This window comes from Pithys albifrons, chromosome 5 (assembly GCF_047495875.1).
Source record: "Pithys albifrons albifrons isolate INPA30051 chromosome 5, PitAlb_v1, whole genome shotgun sequence".
NCBI classification, from domain to species: domain Eukaryota; kingdom Metazoa; phylum Chordata; class Aves; order Passeriformes; family Thamnophilidae; genus Pithys; species Pithys albifrons.
This window is the reverse complement of record NC_092462.1, coordinates 11,991,319-12,018,679: the sequence shown is the minus strand read 5'-3', so window position 1 is coordinate 12,018,679 and position 27,361 is coordinate 11,991,319. Positions and strand designations below refer to the sequence as shown.

Sequence of the window (27,361 nt, the reverse complement as noted above, 5' to 3'; positions counted from 1 at the left end):
ATGATTTCTCAGCTACACATCATATCCTTCAGCTTTAAGGGAAGTTCATACTCTTTCTCTTGTCCAACTCAATTTCCAGGAGTAGAGATTAAACAAATATCCAAGCTATAGAACAAAAAGGAGCAATACAAAACCTTTCTTCAAATTATGGTTACTTGCCTTAACATAAGCCCCAGCTCCTGGGGCACGTCACACAATGAATAACAGAGACTACACATCTCCTCCCTCCTAAGCCTCCTCCTGACCCCGGCACAGCCTGGACAGCTGGCTATTTTTGTGTCCAGAATAGCATGTGAGCTCAGAGCTTATTACCAGGGGTTTCCCCCTGCACACAGGAGCAATGCCAAGGATTATTTTTCCTTTTACAGTTGTGCGAATGGGCTCCAGATATTGCACAACTTATAATGCTTTGCACTTTGTGAGAGATTTAATTTATATACTTCCCTTAACTTGTATTTTAAGAATAGACTTTCAGAATTTATAATTATTTTGCTTAATTCTTTAAGGTACCTAGTGCACTTGGTCATGTGACTGTTTTAAACCAGAAAGTGCTTTTAATATTAAATGTAGAAGAAATCAACTTTTTGATGGCCTTGTTTGTCCTCCAGAAAAAAAAAAACAAAACAAAAAAACCAAAATCACACAAGTGAATAGATGAACCTGGAGCTCAGCACGCAGTGACCAGGGGGATTCTGCCTCTCCACAATATCTTTCTCTAGCTTGACCAGCAACACAGAGTGCTCAGATGGATCCAACAGGACCACAGGGAATAACCAGCCAGCAGTATGGCCTTATTCCTTTTTTATCTCATGCTGCTGGTGGCATAAAGAGGCAGAGGAATGCCCTTTTCCCAGTGCCTCCTCACTTGCTGGACTAGCAGAGACAGGTGTTACTACTCCAAAAACACAGAGCTAGGATTGCCTTGAGAACGTGCACTGAAATGAAAGTGTCTGCTACTTTTGCCCATCAGGGTCTCTGGGCTGTGTGGAATTAGCCCTTCCAAGTCTTTGGCTATTTACTACTAAAATTCAAGATGCATGAGGGTGTTTTTTTGTTGTCCTGAAGAAAATCTGCAGCCTTCATTACTGTGTGGGTCAGAATATATTTCTCCTAACATCACACCAGATGAAAATAGCTTCATATACCACCGCAGTGAAAAATATTGGTACTTCTCCATTCCCATACATTCTGCTCAATGAGATGTCTGGATTACAATCCAATTTTCACAAAAACAATGGTCTACACTTCATGGAAGTTTCACTCAGAAAGAATAAAACCAACACTAAACAAATTTTAAATATGGTCTAGTTCTGAAACTCCATCTACTATACAAGACTGAGCCATTATTGAGATAAATCCACATGGCAGTAACAGAGGGCAAGGAATTGAAGCAGCCAGCAAAACCCTGCTGCCAAAACAGGGAGAGTTTTGTTGTGGATTTTTACCCACACACGCTTCCCTTGGAGGAATTAAACTAACTTAGCAGTTCCAGGATGAAAGGCCTTTGCAGAAAAAATGATTTTGGAGGAAATGAAGACTTTTTCCAATCACATAATTTTCTTGAAGTGTCAGAGCCCTCCAATTCTTCAAACTTCCACCTTACAAACGGAAATTAAAAGTATGGTCCCAGTTGTCAAAACACACATTCACCATAAATAAATCCATTACTCACTGCAAGGTTCTCTCTATATGAATTATACTGTCTTATGAGCAATTTCAACATGAGGCTACTGAACTGCTAAGGGTGACTCTATGGCTCTTCCCCAATACTTAAAAAACTAATGCAACACCCTCTGCTACAAAGAATTATAGTCTTAGAGTAACATGACATATTTGTTATTATATTGGGAAAGTCCATTTTCTTAATAAAACCTGGACCATCAGTGGACATCATCTATGCCAAGCAAAACCAATCATAAAGTGACTGCACTTAAAGATACACCCATATATGCAATGTAGCACAGGGTTACTGTGAGGAATTAGAAATACAACATTTACATGCTTGTACATCAATTATTCAGACAACTAACAGTCCCAAACACTGAGAATTATGAAGATTTCTGTCTCTTCCCCTTGAAAGACTGACACTGGCCCCTCCTGCTGAAAAAAACCCATCTGTTTTGCACTCATAAATGCTTTATCTTCTTTCAGTCAGAGCCCAGACAGCACACCCCAACCATCATTTGAACCTACTATCTCTTAAATTTGCAAAAATATATTGCATTTGACTTGTAGCTCTTAAGGGCTGTTTTAGTTTTTAATAGCTTACAACTCGTAGCTTTCCAGGATGAGGGGGTGTGGTGATGAGGGCTGTTCCCAGCAGAGATGCAGCAAATGTCCGGAAACTTCCCATACACAAATTGCTTTTCTCAACTGTGAGACATGACAGTTCTGGATTTCTAAATTCAAGAGTTTAGAAATAAACCTATATATAAGAAGTATTGGAAAACAGATCAGGAAGTGCTGACAGAAAAAAGTTGTGGATAAAATCATCTATATAAATGGCTCAAATGTAAGCAATAAATAGGGGATTTCTAGGGTTTCCTTTTTTCCCCCCCATGCAGTTTGCCAAAATTCAGTTTACTACAAGAATTAGCATGGTTCTTTATGCAAGTATTACGTTATGTCTGTCAGCAGTAACTTTCCAAGGTATAACCCCCAAAATTTCCTCTAAATATTACCAGTAAGTTTCAACTTTTGCATCCACAGATATCTTCAATTTTGTTTCTTTTTTTACATGTTCTGTCTCAAAGATGAACTCTATGGAGTTAAATGAGCCTTTAATACCTCATTATACAAACGATCTCTTCACAGCATTATAAAAAATAAGAGATTGATGTATATTGATATTTACAGAACAACAAAAGTAACAGAAGCAACACAAAAACATAGCTATGAAAAACAAGAGAGGGAAATAAGCACACTATTACATAATATTACCAAAATACATGAGAGCTTCCATTCAGTACTAGAGTCCAGGAAGAAATGAAAGGGTGTCTCTCATGGTGCAGCCTACATACTCAGTGTGAGGCTGGTTGGATTTTCCTTCTGCTCTTGCAGCAGTAATTGTCTGTATCAGTTCTTGTCTTTACCTCAAGGCCAAAGTTCTTGTGATGAAGGCAAGTCAAATTATCTGACTACAGATACTTCTTGGACAGGTAAAATATTGTGCTGAAAATATAGTCAGCTACGTATGTTCTTCTGCCACTCCTCTCAAATCAGAGAGCAACTCTGTGACAAAAACCCTTACTGAAATTTCAATATTATGAATGATTACTAACTGAGGAATGCTGTCATTGCAGTATTATGACTGAAACATGAAGTACTGCAGATAAAACTTAGTCCTGTGTCACAAAACATTTAAGCCTGCAAAAGGCAGACTTTTGGATCATACAAACCCTATTACAAAGCACTCTGAAGAGTTAAGACATTCTTATGGGAAAACTAATTTTTTTTTGCCTGAGACAGTAATGGCCCAAGTAGATCTGTTAAAACTCTGCATTGATATTCAAGCTCACCTGTTCAAGAGTATGCAAATCACCCCAACAATCAAAAGTGCCAACTACCCTCTTCACACACTAAGGCACAAACAGGGTTGCTCGGCCAACAAGAGGACATAACTATGGCTTATTGCATTATCAAACCTCTAAATCTTCCAAAAACGCTGGCTGTTTGACCTCAAGGACAGAAGCTTATTCCCTCCCTCCCAAAACTATGAGACACTAACACCCAAGGGAAAGGAAATCTCTCAGAGATGTGTAGCAATACACAGCCTGCAGTGCACTCCTCAGCATTTCTCTCTATATCCATCAGAAAACAAGAACACAACCAGCCAAAAAACCACTGTGCCTAAACCACCGAAAATACTTTCTACTTGTTCCACTGGCTTGAGAAACATGCATTGATTTCTACCTGCAACAGCAATCACTTTTTGTAAACTTATTTGTATTAGCAATGAACATATAGATACAGGGGGGAAATAGTATTGAAATATAAGTTATTTTAGCAAAACAAAGCTAATCCACACCACTTACTTAACCAGCTTTAGAAACATGTAAATAGGATTTGGACATAAAGGACTTAAAACACATACATGTGGCTATCACCAATGTGTAAGAGGGTCACCTGGGAAATGGTTTTCACATGAACTGCTGCAGTCTGTTGGTGACTTCCAAGGAATATTCAACAGGCAAATAAGAAAAGCAGAGGCTTACATTTGCTGAATGATTGCCATATATATTCATTATCTGTGTCACCAGCAAGTGTTTAGAATTCCTCAGATCTGAATAAAACAAGCAAACAAAAGTCACTACCTAGCTTAACAGTGCAGAAAATCAGCTAACTTAACACTCTGTAATGCTTTGATGGACAAAAGATCTGGAAACCAACACTCAGAACTAACTTGCTTGCCTGATATTCACATCTAACCCTGAGTATAGCTCTGTTAAACATCCCAGGGCAGCAAAAACTGAGTTCATGACAGGTACCTGTGCTCTCACTGACCAGCTCTGGACAGTACTTCATGAAGCCCAAGTACACAGCCAGAGGCAAAGTTCTACTCTCCAGCCTGATTCAACAAATCCTACACCCTCCTATGTATTTCTGTCCTTCCATTACAGCCAGTTTCTGGTTTGCTCCATCCTGTGTACCCCAGTCTGGGTTCCAGCCATCTCCTGACCCACACTTTCTTCCTGTCCTCCCATCTGCTTCCTCAAGTCTCTGCCTTTCTGATGCAGCACCACCTCTTGTTTCTCCTTCCAAACCACAAAAACAGCCAACCAAAAAACCTCCAATAGTAAAAAAAACCCAACTCATCCCACAAGCCCCTCCCAACCAATCAAACCAAGGGGAAAAGGCAAGAAAAATATCCTACCCAAACTGAGTTCTTGCAAAAAAATCTGTCAATAAGTATTACAAAATTAAATGTGGATCTTGCCAGTTAAAATATTTGTTATCACATAAACAGAAGGTTTATACAACTGTAGGCATTTAGTTTCTTTCTTCACAACAGGAAAGACATTTGATCCTCAGGTTAAATTCCAAATCTTAAAACATGTAAGAACTATGTATTTGTAAATAAAAAGCATGTCTGAATTATAGAAATATTTTATTAATCTGTTTATGCTATGCTTCTTATAGACCCCTATGTATAGGATTCAATCATTGTTTTTCACTTACTGGCCTCAGTTACCTTCCTATATTTGCAAATGTCAGAATTTATAGATTAAGAGCTCAGAAAAGCTTCTCTTACCCTACTTAAAAAAAACTTAATGTAGAAGTGGGGAAAAGGTAAGAGGTGAAGTACTTTTGTTAGAATTTGTTCTATATTCTACTGCTTTTTGAGACAATGACAACAGTTTTCTCCTGTACATTTATGGACAAGCTAGACAGTCCAAATCTGTTCTGATAACCTCTTTATGTGATTTTATGACAGATGTTCGCCATGTGTTCACTATCTGCAAGAAATAAGTACAGATTTGGGAAATAAATAATTTTAAAACCAGAAACAATGTCTTCTCCACTAGTGAGACTCAACATACAGAACTCACTGCAATAGAAATACTGATATTGCTAATACTGTTATCTGCTTGTTTTGCTAACAGGTTGGGGTCTAACAAGTGAGCTAAATCTGAAATAAAGCATCTGAGAAAGGAGAAAAAAAAACTCACCGAAAAAATCCCACCTTCCTCACCACCCAAAAAAACCCAAACAACCAACCAAGCAAAACAACCCACTGAACCTCCCCATCACTAACATATTTTAAAACTAATTGATCACCTATGCTAATTAGAATTCAAAGGACAATTTAATGAAAAATCAATCTTCACTAATTCTCTTATGACAAAGCAAAGTCAGCAGAAGCTGCTCCATCCATGATTTTTCCCCCTGGCCTATTTGAATAACAATTATCACTATATTGCCCAGACATGGATTCGGATAGAAGGAAAATAAAAATATGTGTGAGTGTCTGTCTTGGACAAAGCCCCACATCTGAGTGTTGCCTCAAGTCCCATATGCAAGTCAAGGCATCACAAACCATGAATGGTGATGATTATTTACATGGGTCTTTCATCATTATTTCACCTAGTTTATTGTTCTGTGTGGAATTAAAATGAGCATAAAAACAATCAGTAGCCTGAAAAAAAACCCTGCAATTACCATACTGTAAAGATCAATCACATCCACTTTTCCTTCTTTTATCACAAAAGACATAAAAAAGTTTATCAATTTTCAGAAGGAAATTAACAAAAAAAGTATTGCCTATTTTTTTCTTTCCTCACAGGAAGGACAATGGTCACCTACCTTCCTGATGCAAGTCCACACTGTGGCCAGTATGACATTTTCTTTGGACTATATTGGGGTGAAAAAATATTCTCCTCAGCATTCTTCACACTTTGGATCATCACCTCACCCTTAAGAGTAACTGTATCAGCACTCCCCAGCACTTCCAGTGGTGCTCTATCTGGTGTTCCGTAAACTGCTGAAGTGTTTCACTCCCAAATTCACTACAGCAATGTACCATAACTACAGGGCTTTCAGCTGGCGCCTGAGCAGAGAACCACCAGAGGAAAAGGGCACAGGAGAGGGCAGAACCTATTTCACAGCTTTGCTGATATAGAATAATTTAGTTGGAAAAGACCCTTAAGGTCACTAGGGCCAACTGTTGATCCAGCACTGCCGAATCCACCTCTAAACCACGTCCTTGCACTTCTTTTAAATACTTCAAGGGATGGTGACTCCAACACTTCCCTGGGCAGTGCAATCCAATGCCTGACCACCCCTACAGCAAAGAAACTTTTCCTAATATCCAGAATTGCTTTGTGCATGAAAATACACAGCTGTATCTGAACATATAAATCCCATGAATAAAACTGCTGTCTTTGCAGAATGGTAAAGGATAGCACATGCAAAATTACAGGAGATATTTTGAATTGTTGATCACCTTGATTATGAGAGCTGCTGCAGTTTAAAACAAACTACATGGGACCTTCTTTCTCCCCTTTCCTCTAATCCCTCTTCCCCAGTACCACACCATGTACCTGCACCTTACACCAGGAAATAAACACTGTTTTTCCTCCTATATAACTAATTTTCCTCCCACCTTAGTACCATGGACAGACTCACCAGCACAAGTAGGTACAGGACTGCAGCATAGGGACCACTCCATTTAAAGGCAGCAAACCCTTAACTTGCCTCAGCTGCCTCATCTAATGAACCCTCAGTGGTAACAGGTGAAGAGACCATAAAGTGGTTAACTAGGTAGGGTTTAGAGAGACAGCAAAATAAAGGTTTTGTACTATATGCAGTGTGCCATGAAAATGCATGTGGTTTTTTTGGATAAAATTAAGACAGGTAAACATAACATGTTCTTGCCAATGGCTTTAAGTAGCATGAAATTAATAAAAAGAGAATGAGACAAATTTGCCATTCCTGAAAACATATCCTGAACATTAAAACCACAAAATACTGTTTTGCCTGTATTCAAATATCTATAGAAACTATAAAGAAATACAGTCTTTGCCAACTTCCTAGAACCCCTCTCTGGCTATAACTAGACCACCATACACTTTACCACAGTGATAGGTGAGAGAGATTTGAAACATTCAATGCCACTAGTCAAAATCAATCTTGGTCACAATTCTCCACTATCCCTACTCACTGCCAGCATTTTCCACAACAAAAGTGCTACTGAGAAGGGCAATAAGCCTCGGTGTGACAAAAAGATTTTTGGTTTGTTTTGTTGTAAATGGAAGAGAGAAAATAAATGAGGGGTTGAAAATTGTTTTTCATTATGTAAAACACATATTAAAATGGGTTAGAAAAAATAGGCCCCAGGCAAATCCCATGGGGTGAAAAAAAAATGTAAAGCCAAATTCTCTCAATTGAATTTCCAAAACTATAGCAGTACAACCTTTAAATCTTTTGATCTACAAACTGCCTAGGACAAATCAGAAAAAAAAAAAGATAGCACTGCAACCTCAGCATGGTATCTCTGCTTTTACTGGAATGCAAAGACTGCAAGCTCAGCCCAGAAATGTATAGTAATAGAAGGACCTACCGATTATTTTGAACCATTACTTCATATCCAGACATGGATTAAACTCCAGAATGCCTCAGCCAATTTGGAGCTCAAACAACATGGCCACCATTCGGTTACAGAAGCTTACAGTCTTCTGTGTGAGTCCACTAAAGCCTTCAAAGCTACATTACCTGCTTCAATGACAACTAAAAATATGCACAATGAATAGCAATACTGCTTACCAAAAACATCATTAAAAATTAGTTATTGATTGCCAGCAGTAGTTTTCCCGATGCTGCCTCAATTACAAACTGGAATGCAATCCAGAGAAATCAGAACAGCCACCAGCTCCAGAGACAAAAAGGAACACCAGCAAAGATCATAGCTGAAATGTAACAATCTTTTTAGCAGTCTAAAGGTAACTAGTGCCGGCTAAGGCAGTCATATTTAAAGTAATTTTTGCACACACTAGAGAGTCTGAAATTAATATTAGGCACAAACAGAAGCAGTTGGAAATGCAAGAATTTCTCTTTTGGAAAAGTGCTGGTCTATTCTCCTTAATGAAAGGAATTATTTTAAATTATTAACAAATTCAAATACTTTCCAGAACTCTTCTTGGACCTCATTTGCCATGGCCACCTCCCTTCCTCCTTTAGATTAAACATAATGCAGAAGTGACAAAACATCACAGGAGATTAGATATGAGTTAAAGGAAAGAGAAAGAGGAGGAAAGTACAGAAAATGGGTGTATAACAGTGATTCTGAAACTGACTGGACTATTACATCCCCTTTCACCGTCAAAGTTGATCATAAACCCTTTCACTTTGTCTTGGAGTGTAGTTAAAGAAACAGTGTATAAGTACATGTACTGGTTTACACAGACACGCCTACATAAGCATATTGGCTTCTTGTTGTGACACTGTTCAAGGTCAGAGTAAGGTTAAGGAGCAATTCTCTGCTCTTCCTCTGTACACAATATCCAAGGACTTTCTGAATTAGCTTGAAACTTTCACAAGCATCATAAAGATGATGCAGAAAAGCTATACCCTCACTAGAGCACTGAACAGCTGTTCCTCTGAATCTGAAGGCTGGAGGAAAATGGAGTTGAATTGTTTTATTAAAGCTGAAATGTTCCTGTATGGCACATAGTGAAAGTCATGTGGGGAAGAAACTGAAGTGTGAGGAAGGGAGGAGGGGAAGAGGCAAAGCCCAGCAGCCACACCTTCCATCAGTGAAAACCCAACTCCATCAAGCTTCAGTTGATGAGAGCTGAGAACTTACAGAATGCTATAGAGCCCTATATGAAAACCCTGCAGAAAGTGATAGAAAAGAAAAAAGAAAATCCATGAGCTTGTGATTCTTCTGTTTATTGGTTTAGCTATTCTGAAAGTCATAAATTCCAACCCCTTTCCTACTCTGTGTATGCTGTGGTTGTGCAGAACTGACAGCAAGCAAACAGCAAGCAAACAGTGCTACCAACAGCACTGCAGTATTAGCTTTAGCAGCTTCAAAATGTATAGAAAATGCAAAGTTTCCACAGGTGGACACACTTCTCTCTTCTCTCAGGTCACCTAAAGACTGAAGCATTCTTATCTCCTCACCAATTTTAACGGTATGTGATGGCAAACAAAATCAATATGAAAGGGGGAAATCTTGAAAGAAGGCAATTCAAACCCTTCCTGTAAGCACAGAATTTCAGCAGCTGCAATCACATTAACTACTGCAAGTTTAAAAAGACTTTTTCTCTCAATCCCTATGAAACTAGGTTTCAAGTATTCAAAAAGCAAACAGGAGCATTTTGTGGTGACTTTTGAGCTACAAACATTGTGAAACTGAAGTGTGCGAGGGGGAAGCAAAAGAGCAATCAAAGTTATATGATTTTGTGATTCACCATCTTAGACAAACTAGGAAAATAAATATTTCAAACTGTTAAGGCTCCCAAAATCCCACTGAATGTACAAGTATGTTGCTTATCTGAACAGCCTGTGAGATCCCAGACTGGAAAACTGATTGCAGGTTCATAACTTCAGTCAGACATTATACCTCACATTTCAATTCACAAAACAGCACACTTGAAGGATTCCAGCCAGCAGTTAGTAGCTGTCAGACCTGTCCTTAAACCTCTGCTAATCCAAGTACATCTCACATGAATTATACATATGCAACCAAATGTCATATACATGCAAGTGTTTAAGTAAAAATGAACTCTGAATCCTTCACTACATACAAGCCTTCCCTGTTTCAGTGTCTGTGCTCAGGAACAGAATCATGTACACCAGGTGTAACTTAGCTGAGGTTCAATGCAGGCTACCCGGTGAGCATGTTTGAACTCATAGGTCCCAGATGTTTATCCTGGGATAAGGGTGAAGTTTCACAAGAGCATTAAGATGTGGTAAGTCTGTGCTGCCCTGGGGAGGGACAGTCAAACAAACGATGAATCTGATCCAGCTAAAAACTAATCCAGAAGAAAAGGAAGAAACATCTGCCTTTCCTACCTGCTTGGAGAAGCAGCTGACAGAGAGGGCACATGAGCAAGGGCCACCCTTAGCAAAGGCAGGCACCAAACCTGGCCCCCGACAAAAGCATGAAAGACGAGACTTCCTCAGTGGTGCAGCTCAGGTTTACACCAGCTGGAGCCACTTGTGAAGCCTTAAGCTTTAGGTCAAGTTACTGTAAATTGAGGTTAATTTAAATGCAACCAATTGTCCTAACACAAGCACATGTTAATATTTTTAGCTGTGCATTAGCAGAATGATTTTTAGTTGTGTTCCAGTCAAAGTTGTTCATCCTGAACTAGACACTGCCTAGAACTTCACTGCAGGACTTTCAGTGCATGCTGTTTGGTCAGTTTGAAGCTTTGGTTTCACTATGACTGGCTACCCTATGTCAAAATACAACTTGCCCTGCTCCAGCTACAGTTCATAATAACCCAACCCACTATCTTTCAAAGGGACACACTTTCCATTAGAGCACATAAAGGTCATCAGAGGCTTGCAGTGCTTGAAGTGAAGACTCTCTTCATTCCTTTCAGTTTGCTAAACTGAAACCTATTGTGCTGACTAGCTGCAAAAGGAGGTCAGCACAAAAACTCCTTGTCCTAAACGACAGTAATCACACAGGAGCATCAAGCGTGAGTTGCTATGAAAAGGAGAAGAAAAATGGGAGAGGCTGTGGAGTAAGAAGACATAGAGATCCACCCTTATAGGAAGAGAAAAATAAAAAGGGTTACACAATGACTCCTTCTATGATGCTTATGAAAGAGAAGGAGCATTGCTGGCCTGGGATTTAATTCTGGTATCATCCCAGTTTTGCATTTACTACTGACTACCCAAGTGTGAGCAAGATCAGACATAGCTTATTAACTAAAGCGATGCTTAATCCTACTTAGTCATCAGGCACGAGTAAGGGCTACAGTGTTTCACATCTTGTGGAAAATAAAACATCCAAAAAATCATCTTTATTTTTCATCTTTGCAATGCCAGAGAAACGGGCTTCTCCTATAGCATAACTGATGAACTCCTAAGCACCTGTAAAGTAAGTTAAATAACAATATTTTATGAGAAAGGACACAAGAAATGTGTACAGGTTTATGAACATACACACAAGTACATATTAAATATGGCAGGTGTAAACTTTCAAAAACTCCTCACAAGCCTGACGGCATTCTTTAGCACTCAGATTCATTACCAACATTATTCATGAATCACCAAGACAAATGAGGATGTTACACTTTTCACTCGGGATACCTTTTCCAACAAAAAGGATAAAAAGGAAAGACTGAGGGGAAGGAAGGAACTACTTTTCTGTGGTGGAATATCTGCCAACAAAGGAAGATATATAACCAGATTTCTATAATTCTGGATGTGTCATTCTGTCCCTACACAGAGAAAGCTGAAAGGAGTGGCCTGCCCATCTCCCTCCCTTCAGGTAGAAGGGCAAAGTGATCATTAACTTCCAGGAAGCAGTGTATTAGCCCAGAATGGGTACACAGCAGTACTGGAAAATACCGTATTTCCCAGCCATGTTTTCTGTAACTTTAAACTAATTCTGAATTGTCATAGTATGCTTTGGCAGGGGAACAGAAAAGATGATCTAATAGGTCATTTGACTTGTGTCACTAATTTCTCTGATCTAAATAATATTTAATGTTTACAGTAATTAAAACTGAATATTCCAAAGATGGGGTTTAGGGTTAGAAATGGTCAGCATGACAGTAGCTCTCAAACTCATAATGATGCTAAATAAAAAAAGTCTTGAAGGGCCTTAAAATAGGAAAGAGTAGCTCCAGCCCCTTTATATTGCACAAGAAAGCTCAGATGCAAACACATATGCATTAGAAGGTCAAAGTGGTAATTACACATGTAGCGTTTCATTGGACAAAAAACGCACAGTAAAAACAGTCAAGGGGATAAGAAACAGAGGTGATATAACTTGCAGTATTTATTATATATTTGGCTATTATATACTAAATATACATTATTTATTATTTATTCTATGTATAATGTATGTGTATAAACACACAATCTCTGAACTCCACACAATAACATAGATGCAAAATCAGAACTCTTGCACTGAAAGGAGCAAACAAGAAAACAGATTAGCTCACAAAGAACCAAAGAACTGAAATATTGTGTTGATATTTCCTGGAACCAGTCTGAAGATGAGCAGCAGAGTTTTGGATGGACTACAAATTTTCCCAATACTTCCTTTGAAAACCATGCGTAATAGCATTTCAATATCCAACTCCAAAGCACAGAAGCTAACTTTGTTTTTTGCCAGGCTGAACTGGGGTGGGGGGGAAAGGTCCTTGCAAACATTTATAAACAATTTTAATTTTTGTGCATGCCTGAATCAATGTATGGGAGCAAACTAGGTCTGCAACTCACTGTTCTCCTCAAGTAGAAGAGGCTGAAGCAGCTATAAATCCAGATATTTAAAAATTCAGCAAGTGAAAACTTGGTCTATAACAAGACACAAATTCAGAGTAGATCAGCAATTCACGAAAAACAGCCAAGCCTATGCTCCTACACCCATTTTTTAAAAAGGCTCCCATTGATAACTGCTTGTTAGTTGACATAGAGTCCTAAACAGTAGAAACTGCATAATCCCTTTCATGAACTCAGGGAGTGAGGGGACAAACTGGGGGGTGGTGACAAGGAGCATTGTACAAACTGGATTCCTTGTACTCCATCCAGTGAAGGAAATCAGAGTGCATGTCTTTAAATAGTGATCTTCTAAAGATGGGTTTTTTTACCCAGCTTGCTGAAGGGCACTCAGCACGTATGTGAGCACCAGCTTCTGGAAGGGTTTGTTGGGTGACTGGCTGCCTGGATCCAGCACACATTTCCCCTCCCTTCTCAGCCAGCATCTCTCCATTTGGAGGGGAAAGGACACACACATAATACTTTCCTTTGATTTGCCTGGATTAAAAAAAGAATTAGCAAAGGTATTCCTTGCTGTTCTCATTGCATTTTTAGTCATTTAATCCTGACAGCTTCATTTCCGAATAGTGAGGGAAGAATTGAATAATGATTTTTTGTGAAGAGTAAACCATATGATTGTTCCAGCTTACAGGTATCACTGTAAACCTCTCAACTGGAATTTACTAGAGAATAAAGGGAGAAAACCCAAATGTCTAATTTAATGTTTTCTCAAGGTGGGGGTGGGGGGGTAGTTAAATAAAGTTGAACTGTTTTGTTAAATTAAAATTATGATACACATCATAAGTGAAATGTACCGCACTATTATGATAGCTGGAAATTAAAAAGTTTGGAGGTTTTCTTTTGGTTTTACTATAAAAAGCATAAATGTCTCAAAGAAACTACTTTTCAACTTCTTTAAAAGGACCAATTTCTCCTGTTTAAAGTATTATTCCCTAATGTTCTTAGACATTAGTCAAAAGTCGTAATTAGTAATTTACAAGTAAAACAAAGTAGTTTCTAATTTTCTTGGCAACATCTGTGTACCTTCTTTAAAACAAATGGAAATGGATCCTTTTGTTTAATAAGACAACAAAATTTATCTTTTTAAGATTAAATGCATAGTTTATACCAAGTACAATTAAGTAACATGAAGGAATTCAGTTTTCTTGAATTTCATGACAAACTCTCTGTTAATCAGGCTACTCTTAGTTCTTCAAGTTTCCCAACCTCAAGCAACTTGGTAACAGTGAGAGCTGAAACTGCATTTCCTCCTTTTGTTACTTTGTTTCCACAACTTTCACACTGTAGCCTGGCTTTGTGTGTCTGTTCCACAACGTCAAGGGAAGGCCAGCGAATGAGCAGCTTAACTAAAAATCCTGGCTCTAGTGCTTCAGTACTGGGGTTTGGGAAGAAGGGGAAAGGCCAACCCACCACTAGCTAGGGCCCAGAAGCTGCTCTGGAGCTGGATGGGGACACAGCGCACCACAACGCTGCCCTGGAGAGAAGTCATTCTGAGCATGCCTCCCGAACCTCCAGCCCTTTCCTGTATCTTGTGGAAATGGGATGTAAAAAGGCATTTGAGGACAGTTTGGCAGACGAAAAGATAGTCCCACTTCGTGGATTTTGGTGAGTGACTCGGTTACTGCCCCGGGAGTCGGCGTACGCCAAGGCAAAGTACCGTGGTGCGGGAGCACCGCATTCGGTGTGTATTTAAAACCCTCGGTCCTGTGGAAAGGCGCCAAAAGGAAGAGAAACATGGTTGTGCCTGACTGGCTAACATCAGGAAAGCAACAAGATGTCAGTGAGGTTGTTCTGCTTCCTGTTTGCGAAGCGCACACACACACATACATTCCGCCACCCCCGCCGCTTTGTGCGGTTCCTGCCCGCGCTCCCCCCGCGCCCCTGCCCCGCTCCCTCTCCCTCGCTGTCCCGCTCCTGCCTCCCGGCTGGCCTCGCCGGGAGATGCGCCGCGCTGCCGGGCGCCGAGGGCTGCGCTCCCGAGGAGGCCGAGAGGCGGGGGCAGAGCTCGGCGACGAGCTTTTGTTTGCCGCTGGTGAAGCGATCTCCACCTCCCGTTCCCCCCGCCTCCGTGAGGAAGTCGGGCCGGGGGCAGGCAAAGCGCCCAGCAGGACAGCCCAGGGCAGCGGGAAGGGAGCTGCCCACCGGGGCTGCGCTGCATCCCGCAGGGGAGGAGATGCACTGCAGCCGGGGCTGGGCGGGATCGGCGCGGCCCCAGAGAAACACACCGCTCCCTCCTCTCCCGTACGGCGGGGGCGAGAAGAAGGGCCGCCGCAGGGACGGCCGCCTCCCCGCCGCTTTGTCACAGAGACCCCCCAGCGGAGGCCGGCAGCAGCTGCCGCCCTGCCGGACCCTCCCGCACGGCCGCGCCTCCCCGCGTAGCGGGGAAAGAGGAGAGGGAGGGACGTGCGAGGCTTGTAAACCACACGCTGCCATCGCACCTCCCCTCCTCCCTCCCTCCCTGCCGGTCTCCGCCACCCATTGTGAGCCCGGCAGACGGCGAGGACCCAGCTGCCCCGTGCCCGCCCCCGAGCGCCGGGCACCCCCGCCCCGGCGCGGGGACACGTCAGGACATACACGCGTGTCCCCCGCGGCAGAGCCGCCCCCCTGCCCCCGCCGGCCGGGATGAACACCACCAGCCACCCCCCGCCTCCACCCACCCCAACCAGAACGACTGGCGGCCGCGACCTGCTATAAATAAGGCTCTGCCGGAGCGCGGGGCTCGGCTCCCCCCGCACCTCCTCTTATTATTCATCATTAGCACAGCCTGGGAGTGGGAAACTCCGCTTCCTACTTGCCGCTACGCTCCTACCGGCTCAGCCCCCGCCCCCTTCCCTCCACCTCCCCCCGCCCTCAGCTACTCGCTAAGCTCCTTAAAACACAAGGAAACTTTGGAAGGCGATTCGGCTCGCGTGGGGAGCCGGGTTGCTGCACTCCGGGGCAGCCCAGGCGAGAAACCTGTTCAACTTTTTCTCCTGCCGCCAGCCCAGCCTGCGGAGCCACTTTGCGCCTTTCTCCGCGGTGGGATTTAAAAGGCGACCAGCCCCACGCACGGAAAAGCTGTGGCGAAACACGCACGCACACATACACAAAACCCTCCCCCGGCTCTGGGCAGCCCGCGGCGCACGCCCGGCACTGCTCCTCCCCCCTTACTCCAGGGCAGCTCCACCGTTCCGAAAGGGACGGGGGAAAAAAGTTTGTCCGCTTTCCCCGCCTCAGCCCGTGAGAAGTTGCGAAGCGCTCAGGCAGCCCCCCGCCTGCCCGTCCCACCAGCGACCCTGCCACCGCCAAAGCTGAGCCGAGACCCGTTCCCCTCTGAAAAGCCACGGAGGCGACCTCCAGCTTATCCCGGCGAGCGGCGCAGAGCGAACAGCCACCCCTCCGCCCCGCATCCCCTTACCATGATCAGCGTGTGGTTCCTCTGCTCCGCCGTGGCGGACTCGGCATCTTGCTGCTGTTTGCTCTGGTGCTGCTGCTTGCTGCCGCCACCGGTGCCCGTTTTCTTGGCCCTCTGCTCCAGGGTCCGCTGGTAGAGGCTCACCGTGTCCCTGCGCTCCAGCTCCAGCTGCTCCGCCTGGGCTTGCTGGTACCTGCTCTCGCAGTTGACATGGTGCCGCCGGCAGCCCTCGATGCGCTGCCTCAGCCGCTCCACCACCGTGCTGTGCTTGGGAATGCCGCCGCTATTAGCGTTATTGTTACCGGGAGCGGCGGCAGGAGGGCCGTGGGGAGTGCTGTTAACCCCGATACCGGCCCCGCCGGCCCCGCTGAGGCTGCTGTTCAGGTTATTGTTGATGCAGATACTGCTGCCATTCGCGGCGGCAGCGGGGGCTGCAAAATCCCCCATCCTCTTCCCCGTGCACACTATTTTGGAAGAACTTTTTATCCTACACTTCACACACACACAGTCTCCTCTGGGGTCCTGATGGGATACTTTTTAGAGAACCGGGGAGGGGGGGGAAGGGGGCACCATCATGTATCAGGGAAACAGCGATCCCAAGCAAATGTTTCTCTTTCCCCCCAGCCAATCCCTCTCGAGAGGCTCCAAAACATTAAAAAGAGAGAGGGAAGGGGGGAGGGAAATAAAGAGAGAAGGTGCTAAAAGGTTATCACAGCCAACACAACCAACAAACACACACCACACAAATAAAAAGCACAAACTAAGCAGCAGCAATTCGGGTTAACAAACTCCAGGAGATATCAGACCAGTTCCTTTCCTCCTCTTTCTTTTTTATAATCCATTATTTCAAAACAGATTCCATGAGATTTCCGGAGATTTTGCCAAAAGCCTTCTCTCCCCATGGATAAGGAGAAACACACGCGCCCCTCCACATGCACACACATACACATACGTTCACACGCACGTTCGCACACACACATCCAAGCAGAGGCACACGCTGGACACACACAGCACACTCACTCGCACTCCCCGGCATCAAAAGACAGGCACAGCCGCTTGCTTATTGTATTTTCCTTCTAGAAAAAAGTTTTGGTGTTTATGCCGCACCGTGTTCGCAAAGTACTTTGGCTGCTCAGTTGCATTTCAACAGGAACCTAAATAGCAAATCCTCGGGTTGGGGGAAGTAAGCACATGAACAATCCGGGCCGAGCTGGAGAGGAAAAAAAAAAAAAAGAAAAAAAGGGAAAAAAAAAAAGTAGAGCTCTGAAGTCTTTGCCAAACGCCGAGCTGATACAGCCTAGCGCTTTGCTCTGCCGTGCTGGCTGCTGCTCCTCCTGCCACCATCACAATGATCAAATGCTCTCCTCCTCCACCTCCTCCTCCTCCATGCGAGCGGAGTGATACCAGGACAGGAGCGCTCAGTAAACACCGCAGCGGCGGCGGCGGCGGCGGCAGCTCCTCCGGGCCGTGAGGCAGACCCGGGGACAAGGTGCAAAACCCGGCACGGACGTCGCCCAGCAGGAGCGGACATGGCGCTTCCCCCGCAGCGCTCACGCCCGGCGGCGGCGGCGGCAGCGCGGGGCGGGCGGGAGCGGGGCCGACAACACCTGCCGGCCCCGGGGCGCCCCGCGGCCTCCCCGCACCGCGGGGGCGGGCGGCTGCCCACCCCGGCCCGGCCCCGACAGCGGAACGGCCGCACACGGGGCCCGGCGGCGGTGGCGACTCCGCGCTCGGTGCGGCGGCAGCGCCGGTGGCGATGCCCGGGCGGGCGCAGCGCGGGGGGCCCGGCGGGCTCGCAGGGCTGAACCCCGCGCCCCGAGCGGCGTGTGCCGCGTTTCCCTTCGGTGTCAACTGTTGCATAATGAATGGGAGTGGAGCGCGGAGCCCTGCGCCTCCCCGGCACGGGGCTGAACTTTCTATTTTAGACAACAGAAGAAACATGACACGTTGGGGCAGGAACATTTTTCCAAGCGAGTGGTGGCTGCCTCCATATAGAGCGGCGGGTGATTAATGGATCAAGAATAACATCCCGGAAACCTAGTTTTAAACCGTTTTGCAGACAAAGCTATTGCACGCACAGTTGTCATTGATTGTTATTTTCTATGAGAGATGCACTTTCATTTTTTTAAATACACCTATGTAGAACAGAATTAGCTCAGAGACACCCTTGTTCTCTAACATGCAGCTGGAAATAAAGAAAATTGGGAACTCATGCATTAGTCATGAGATCTGATTTAAACCATCTTCATTTCTGCTATTGCAGATTAGCATAGGATACTATTTCTAAGCTACTCACAGTGGTAAAAAGCTGTCTTTGTCTTCTTTGAGTGCTCAGCAGTATGAAATTTGGGGTTGATTTCATGCCTATTGCCACAATTCCTGACTATGTTGAGGTGGAACATAATAGCGGCCAAATAAAATTAGCAATTAGTACCTTCCCCGCATTTCGACTAACAAACATGTCTTCCCCCCAGAAAAAAACTTTCTGGAGGATCACTTTGAGAATCGTAGTGAAGCTACTTATGTTCTTCATCATCATGGATAACTACTTTATCACACACACTCACACACACACACACAAAAAAAAAGCAAACAAAAAAGAAAAGGAAAAATGTAGCTCTGCTCAGAAGGAGAGTAAGAGCACGGGGAAACCGCAAATCCTGCGTCAATTACAGAGATTCGTGCCTCTTTTTTTTTTTTCTTTTGAGCGGGGGGGGCGGAGGGGGATGGAAACTCTCCAGTAACTACTAAATTGAACAGTTGATTGAACATAAGAACCGAGACAGGGGGGAAAAGGAGGAGGCAGTGTGTTCGGATTTTTTAATTACAGTTATTATTATTATTGATTGATTGGTTTTTAATTGAAATAGAAAGTGTCGTCAGGCCAGAGAGGGACACGGTTGTGAACTAGGTTTAAGTTCGAACAAGTACTTTTTAGATTCCTCCGCAGTGCCCCCTGCAGCCCGTCAGCTTGTGTGCTGCAGCCTGACTCCAAAGGATGGGCAGGCAGAGCACTCAAATCCAAAAAAAGAAACGTTTCTTATACCGATAGGGTAAAAAATACATGTAAAAGCAGTTTTCTTACAGACTGCTTTCCGGTGCATTTTACAGAACTTGTCTTCTTTTCCTGCGACTACGATAAATACCATTTTTCAATCTATATGGAGTTACACAAACACACCTTAACTTTCAGTATAGCACTTCAGCAGCTGATGCTGTGGTAATTTTAAAGTGTATGCTGTGTTGCCATATAATTTAATTCCATCTTGTGTAAAAATGAGGAATTTTTCACCTTTCAGCTACATACCTTGGTTCTGCCAGGCTGTACAGCCCAGGGGTGATGATTTGAGTAAAAAAGTTTTCGAGGAACTGGTGCTTAATGTTAGAAGATTTGCAAACAGATCAATCACCAGTTTTATGGGAATAAACCCCCCAACCAACCAAGAAAGAGAGAAAGAAAGAGAGAGAGAAAAAAATAAATAACGAGAAGAAAGAAAGAGAGAGAAATAAATAATGAGAAGAAAGGTTTGGAAAGGAGAAAGAAAGAGAAAGAAAGAGAAAGAAAGAAAGAAAGAAAGAAAGAAAGAAAGAAAGAAAGAAAGAAAGAAAGAAAGAAAGAAAGAAAGAAAGAAAGAAAGAAAGAAAGAAAGAAAGAAAGAAAGAAAGAAAGAAAGAAAGAAAGAAAGAAAGAAAGAAAGAAAGAAAGAAAGAAAGAAAAAGAAAGAAAGAAGAAAAAGAAAGAACCCACCCAACCCTCTCCATCTGAATACATTCAAAAAACATTTGATTCTAATTAAAAGATATTTTTCTTTGGCTAAGGTTTAAACAAAGCTCAGCAAATATTTATGTTTTCCCACTCGTTTTAGCAGCACTGTGGTAATTCTTGCATTATTCTACAGTACAACTTTTCTGACAGGAGATTTTTTTTAAAAGCCAAGTATTGAGTGGCAATTGTAAACCAGGACAATAGAGATAAGATTTCATAGTTCCTTTATGCATCATTTATTTTAAGGACACTTACATAAACAATTACCAGCTTCTGAAAACCTAAAGTAAAATGAACTATTTAGAGAACTATTTAAATTCAATTTCTGTGAAGGACAACACTTCTGCTAAGCCTGTGAGTCAAAATAAATAAAAACAGGAAAAAATCCCTCAGGTTATAGCCTAGGCAGTGCAAGAACTAGATCTCAGTTTCATTCTAACTACTGATTGTTGTCATTCAAGCAGATATTCTTCACAGCCTTGACCAAACAATTCTGTTCTGTAGTCAGAAGCACAGACTCACTCATGATCGGTGTGCACTTACACTTATAACCATGGACTTAGAACACTCACCTCTCCTGTAGTAATTTACTTCGCATACACAAATGTGTATGTTTGCTCTATACCTTTTCCCCCCCCTGCCTGCATATCAGCTTAAAAAGACTCTCTTCACAACTGGAATTTGAAAAGAATCAAATATATCAGAATTCTAAATGATGTAAGATGAACTTGCTGATGCCAGCAGTTGAACACTAATGCCTACTGATATCAGCTGACAGGACACTAATTACTAGTTACTGGAGATGATTGCTTGGCAAAAGATCTATTCAGTGAGTTATGATTTTGAAAAATTATAAAGCACAGGCCTGATCTGTGAAAAGATACGCAGTATGAAAATACAGCATACGTTCTCAAGATGATTATCATGACAGAGATCTGTCTAATTAGGAAGAAACTATTTTAATGCTAAGATATGAAAGAGCCCAGCTGGGAGAGGAATTTAGAGGAAGACAGAGAAACATGACTGTTAAGCTGACAGCAAGTGCAGCCTAAGCATGTTCCAATGACAGCTTCTAAAAAAAATTCATCTCAGCATTTAATCAATAGTGGTTTCAGAACAAGTAGAGCCTTACAGATAACCTAGCTAGTCATATTAGTGGGAGGAGCTCCATAAATACTACAGAAAATATGCCTTTGCAGACAGCATAGCACTTTCCTTTGGTCAAACATGAATATTATCACTATGAGGATAAATAGGAATCTCAGTCAATTAGAAACCACACTTTGAGTCCTGGGACTGCAAGTCAGGTTGGAAACTGCAATCATTGTGGCGGCAAGTTTCAAATCATCCTGAGCAACAGATTAACCTTCAGACTGGCCACCTGTGTAGAAACCTTTCTGAAAGCACCTACTCTAATTAAATGTTTTATGTCTAAAGCTATGGATGATATGGTGTCACAGGCATCTGCTGGAAGGTGAACCTAGAGGCAACCATGCAAGGTGTTCACTGAATAACTTTGAAACCCAGCTAACACACTTTTTGGCTCTGCAAGAAGCAGCTTTCTTACACATTAAAGTATTTCAGAAGGTTGCCTTGGACTGAGCAAATCAGATGTGCTTCAGTTACTACCACAAGCTATTTAAGTGCATGTTGCCTAATACATCCGTAGTAAAAAAAAAAAAAAAAAGAAAAAGAATGTCATTTGGAGAGTAGTTAAAGCAAAGCCCCACAGTCAAGGGTCGAATGAAAACAAAAAACAAGTTCCAGGAATGAATGTATCTGTGAAGTCTAACTACAGCATGGCAAAAATTCTCATGACAGCTGTGGTGGCCACAAACTACGGCTGTCAGAATATCCAGAGCTGAAGGAATTCTTCAAGGGATGACCAGCGTCTGGGGTAAAAGATATTGTTCTAAATAGTTAAGGAAAAAGTCATAAAGGCTGCAGGGGAATCCAAGGAAAAAAAAACAATTATGGGAGGAAGGGGAAGCAACAAAGAAAATCAGAAAGCAAGTTCAAATTGCAAAAGGTGAAGATTTAAGGCATTGCAGGAAAAGGAACGAGCACTTCATGTAAATACAGCCAAAACTAAAACACTCTCAAAACACACTGTCCAACTTGTACATTTTAAGCTATAGAACACAGGGAATCCAAACCAGAATTTTTACAAAATCTTCCCACTTGTGAAGAACACTGAAAGCTCCAGTTCAGCAGGTATTCGAGCAAGACAGTCACAGGGGCTGAGATACACACACCCCTAAGTACTTTGCTGAACCAGGGCTGGAAAAATATGGGGAAGGAATGCAAAATGTTCTGACTACAGACAGCTCACAACATGAACATAAAAAATAAGTGAACCCTATAAATGAGCATTGTTACCACATGCTATCCTGTCATGTTAGTGTTAATGAAATACATCCCAGTTTAGGAAGAATTCAGATAATTAATCCTGATATGCCACAGTATATCCTTCTGGTAATTTCAACATCTAGTTTTGAAGCTCACAGCTATAGGAGATATCTGCGGAGAGATCTAGCAGAGAGCTTGAAGGGGGAAAGGAAAATCATCACTTAGGCACAGGCCCCATCTCAGCCTTTGATGTGTCACACTGATCTCAAGAGAATAACTGGGTTGTAATGGAGGAGGCAGGGGAATGCAGAGGATAGAACAAGAAGAAAGGCATGAGTTAAAATCCCAGAGTGATGATTCCAGAGGTTCTTTGCAGCTTCCACTGGAAATGTATATGAAGGAACTTAAATTTCTTTAGCCATTCTTATACTGAGTAGCCCAGTGCTTCTCAGTAATGAAAGCCCCATTTCAATTTAGCCTGAATTCACAAGAAATCCCCCATCAATAAAATCAAATGCCCAGTTTTGCTGGTGAGGAAGCAGGCAGGGGATTTTTTAGAATTTTTCTCCAAGACAATTCCTGTTTAGATGTCAATCATTTATCAGAATTTCAGAGTGAACATGATCACTTATCATTCGTCTTTCTTCACGTGGGAAACTGATGACTGTTCTGTGATCCTTGGCATAACCAACCAAAATCAATATTCAAATGGGAATATTTTTTTAAAAGTTCTGAAACTACAGGGCAACAGAAACAAAGGGTAATTTTCCATAGTGGTGATTTTTGATAAGATTGTATAAATTCAGCTGTCGAGAGAGAGCCTACAGCACCCAGTATTCCCAGGAGGTCTCCCATCCAATACTAACTGGGGCTGACCCTGCTTAGCTTCCGAGATCTGACAGGATGGGGCATCAGGGTGGCATTTAACTGCCCCTATTGCCAGAGTTTACAACCTACAAATATACATGTATATCACATACGTTTACAAACCTTTATCAAAAGTACATCACTGAGGTTGGAGTCTTGCAATGAGTTTAAAACCACCAAAATCAAAGCACTTGTGCAATCTTTAGTTGGTTTCCTTGTGCAATCCACAGTATGATGAAGTCTTCAAATACACCCTTACACACTATTTTTCCACAGGATGTTTGCATCATTCTGTACAAAGAATTGTAAAGTCAGTGCTCACCAGTGAACTATCTGAAGTTAGAAAATGCTAAAGAGATAAGACACCAGAATAATATTAAAAACCCTAAAAGGATACAGAAAATATCTCTGATCATGCTTGGCCATATTAACCAAAATACAAAATGCAGTAATTACTAGCTACATTATAAACTTATGTTCAGGCTACTTCAAGAGTCACTAAAGTTACTGGACAACATTCATCAGAAATTTAGGATGCCTCCCATCTTAGCTTGCAACCAACTAATGGTTTACAGCAAACAACAGCTGATTAGATTCCAATTGGACAGGGGAAAAAATCCTTCTCATAGTATGAATAGCGAGACTTTAAATAAATTACTTATGAAATTCATTGAATCTCCATCACTGAAAGCTTTAGAAACAGGTTAGACAAATTTGTCACTAAGGACTGTAATTGATTTTGCCACAGAACAAAGCAATGGATTAGATGACTTCTTAAAGTTCCTTCTAGGCCTAAATTTTCATAACATTACACTTATTTAGGGAGCTTGAAAGCTATAAATATATTTAAGCTGTAAATAGCTTAATTTATTTAGTTCTGACTTTGGTGTGCAATGACAAGGTGACATACGAACTCATGCGTCGGTTCAGACCACAGGTCCATCAGCCACATTAGCCATGGGAGTGGACACTCAGGAACCATCAGAACAGGGTAAGCACATAGTGCCTCCCAGCCTTCAAGCATTTCCAGGTCAGGTTATGTGATTTGTCTAGTTAGTGAACTCTACAGCATCTCTTCCAAGGTTTTTTCTTGCTGCTTTATAAACTCCATGATCCAGAAAGTCATTTGAGGGGTAACACCACAGGTAGGTTGTCTGAAGAACTAGTTCCTCTGGTTTGCTCTGAATGAATGTCTTCTTCCTATATCCTTTCTGCTTGTATTAGAAGAAACAGGGAGAAGTCAATCCCACTCCACTTTTCTCCAGACCTCTCAGTTCTGCAGAACTGTCCTTACCTTCCCCCTATGTTTTCTTTTTCTTCAAATAACATTTTGGCTATTTAATGGATGGAGTATCTTGCAAGTTGTAATGGAAGTCACAGTATACCTCTGATCATCCTTGTCATCTCTGAATAATTTCATTTCTGGTATATCCTGTCCTAGATAAATGGACCAGAACCCTGGATTTTTACAGTAGCATATGGCCTTGAACAGTATGTGTAATGATCCTTTTTTTTCTCCTCTATTTTCTTCTTAGTCATTCCTAGCCTTTTTTTTTCTTGAACTAAGTGATATTTTCATGGAACTGTGTACCATAACTCAAAGGTCTTGTTCCTGAAGACCTTTGGGCCAGCTTAGAAATTATCCAAGATGTGACAACAGGATAATTTTTCCCCAAATGTACCCCTCTACAATTATCTACACTGAACTGCACCAGTTGTTTTTTTGTACAGTCAGTCTTTCTGCAAGCTATGCAGTCTCCCTCATCCTTACTGCTTTGCATAACCTAACAAAGCTTAGTAACCTCACTGATAACTTCCCTTATCCTGGTCATTTAAGCATATAATGAATAGTATAGGTCCAAATTCCATATGGAATTTTGCTTATGTTCTCCCTCCCATGCAAGAATAGGCCATTTTCTTCCATCCAGTGATGGTCTGCCTTATGTTCCTGTCTTTTAAATCATATCCTCATCCATTTCAGAACTTTCCTTCTTATGGCAGTGGCACTCTTGTGTTCCTTGGTTTTCCTAAAACACCTTCGATTTAAAGTTTTGTCAGGAGTCTTTTGAAAATCCACATTGACTGTATCAGTCAGATGATCCTCATTTATACATCACTGACCCCTTCGAAGAACTCTGAGAGCTTTATTAACTCTCACTGATTAGATAATATTTATTGAGGGAGATGATACTAATTCTTACAATATCTAGTCATTCACCTAGAACAGATGCCAATTTTAAGTTGCTGGATGTCCTTGAAACTTTCTTAATGACTGACATCACGTTTGACACCTTCTGATCTTCACGTGCTGAGGAACAGTGAAGAGTCAGGTTACGTGCTGCTATTTCATTCCTGAGTTCCCTTAGAATTCCTAGGCAAATCCTTCAGAACCTGAAGATTCATCTGCAATCATCTACCTTTTGTACCATTACCCCTTCCAGATATTTCAATTTCAGAGACATTCTCTGCCAAGTTCCTTGAATACCTAAAAAGGGCTGTGGAAGGACAATTTCCCTGATCTCTTCTGTGTTGGATCTGTGTGACAAGGTTTTGGTAGAAAAGAAGGGCTACAGGGGTGGCTTCTGTGAGAAATTGTCAGAAGTTTCCCTTATGTCCAATGGAGCCAGTGCCAGCCAGCTCCAGGATGGAACCACCCCTGGCCAAGGCTGAGCTCATAAGCAGTGCTGGTAGTGCCTTTGGGGTCATATATTTAAGAAGGGGAAACAAAAACCCCCTGCACAACAGCAGCCACAGAGAGTAGTGAAAATATGTGAGAGAAACAACTCTACACACCAAGGTCAGTGGAGAAGGAGGGGGAGGAGGTGCTCTGGAGGCCAGAGCTGAGGTTCCCTTTCAGCCCGTGGTGAGGCATCTGTGCCCCTGCAGCCTATGGAGCTCCATGGGGGAGCAGAGGTCCACTTGCCACCTGTGGAGGACCCCACACCAGTGCAGGTGGATGACTGAAGGATGCTGTGACTCCATGACAAGCCCATGCTGGAGCAGGTTCCTGGCACGACCTGTGACCCCAAGGAGGGAGGACCCCACGCTAGAGCAAGTTTGCTGGCAGGACTTGTGACCCTGTGGGGGACCCAAGCTGGACCAGACTGTTCCTGAAGGACTGCACCCTGTGGAAAGGGACCCAGTCTGGAGCAGTTCATGAAGAACTGCAGCTGAAGGACTAACACTGGAGAAGTTAATGGAGAGCTGTCTCCCACAGGAGGTATCCCACGGTGGAGCAGGGATAGACTGTGTGTGAGGAGTCCTCTCCCTGAGAAGGAAGCAGCAGCAAAGACAGTGTGTGATAAACTGACCACCAACCCTGTTCCCCATTTCCCTTTGCTTCTGGAGGGGGGAGGAGGCAGAGAATTCACAAGCTAAATTAAGCCCTGAAAGAAGGGATGGGTGGGGAGAAAGTGTTTATAAGATTTATTTTTTATTTCTCATTACTCTGATTTCATTGGCAATAACCTAATTTTTCCCCAAGTCAAGTCTGTTTTGCTCATGATGGTAATAGGTTTGTGATCTTTCCCTGTCCTTATCCCAACTCATGAGCCTTTCATTATATTTTCTCTCCCCTGTCCAGATGAGGAGGGATATCATAGGGTGGCATTGATGGGCACCTATGGCTCAGCTAAGGGTGTCAAACCCCACCTTCCACAGTGAACATAGTATGCAAATGGTTCAGCTTCTCTCCAGTGATGTTGTCATCCCTAAGAGTTAATTTTATACTCTTGTCATATTAAGACTCAGTGACAACTTTTTTTCTCTCCCTCCTGTTAAGTTGGAAGAAGAATACTGAATAATTTTTGATTCTCATTAGTTAGGTCTCAGACTCCTAATAATTGTAATAATATATCCATCACTGTTTATGATACTTTTGATTTTTTTTTATTTGGATAGGTCTTTAGCTTTTGGAAAACACCTTCTTCTTTAATTCTCTTTGCTGTTTGGTCATGACCACTTAGTTGTACTTTCCCAGGCACATTCAGTAAATTGTGTGCACTGGCACTCCAGACTTCCTG

At 42.5% G+C, this 27,361-nt stretch overlaps 1 protein-coding gene across 2 annotated transcripts in view; it reads right to left on the bottom strand.

The window, feature by feature from the left end:
• The window catches only part of MAML3 (mastermind like transcriptional coactivator 3), a 242,506-nt gene extending 224,762 nt beyond the window's left edge, over window positions 1–17,744 (bottom strand). Inside the window, exon 1 of one of the 2 annotated variants that reach the window (XM_071555719.1) lies at window positions 16,361–17,744. In XM_071555719.1, the coding sequence (XP_071411820.1) occupies window positions 16,361–16,804 (444 nt within the window). In that variant the 5' untranslated portion in view covers window positions 16,805–17,744. The remainder of the gene's footprint in view (window positions 1–16,360) is intronic. The other variant, XM_071555718.1, reaches the window with a different exon arrangement.
• Window positions 17,745–27,361: the final 9,617 nt, after the last annotated feature.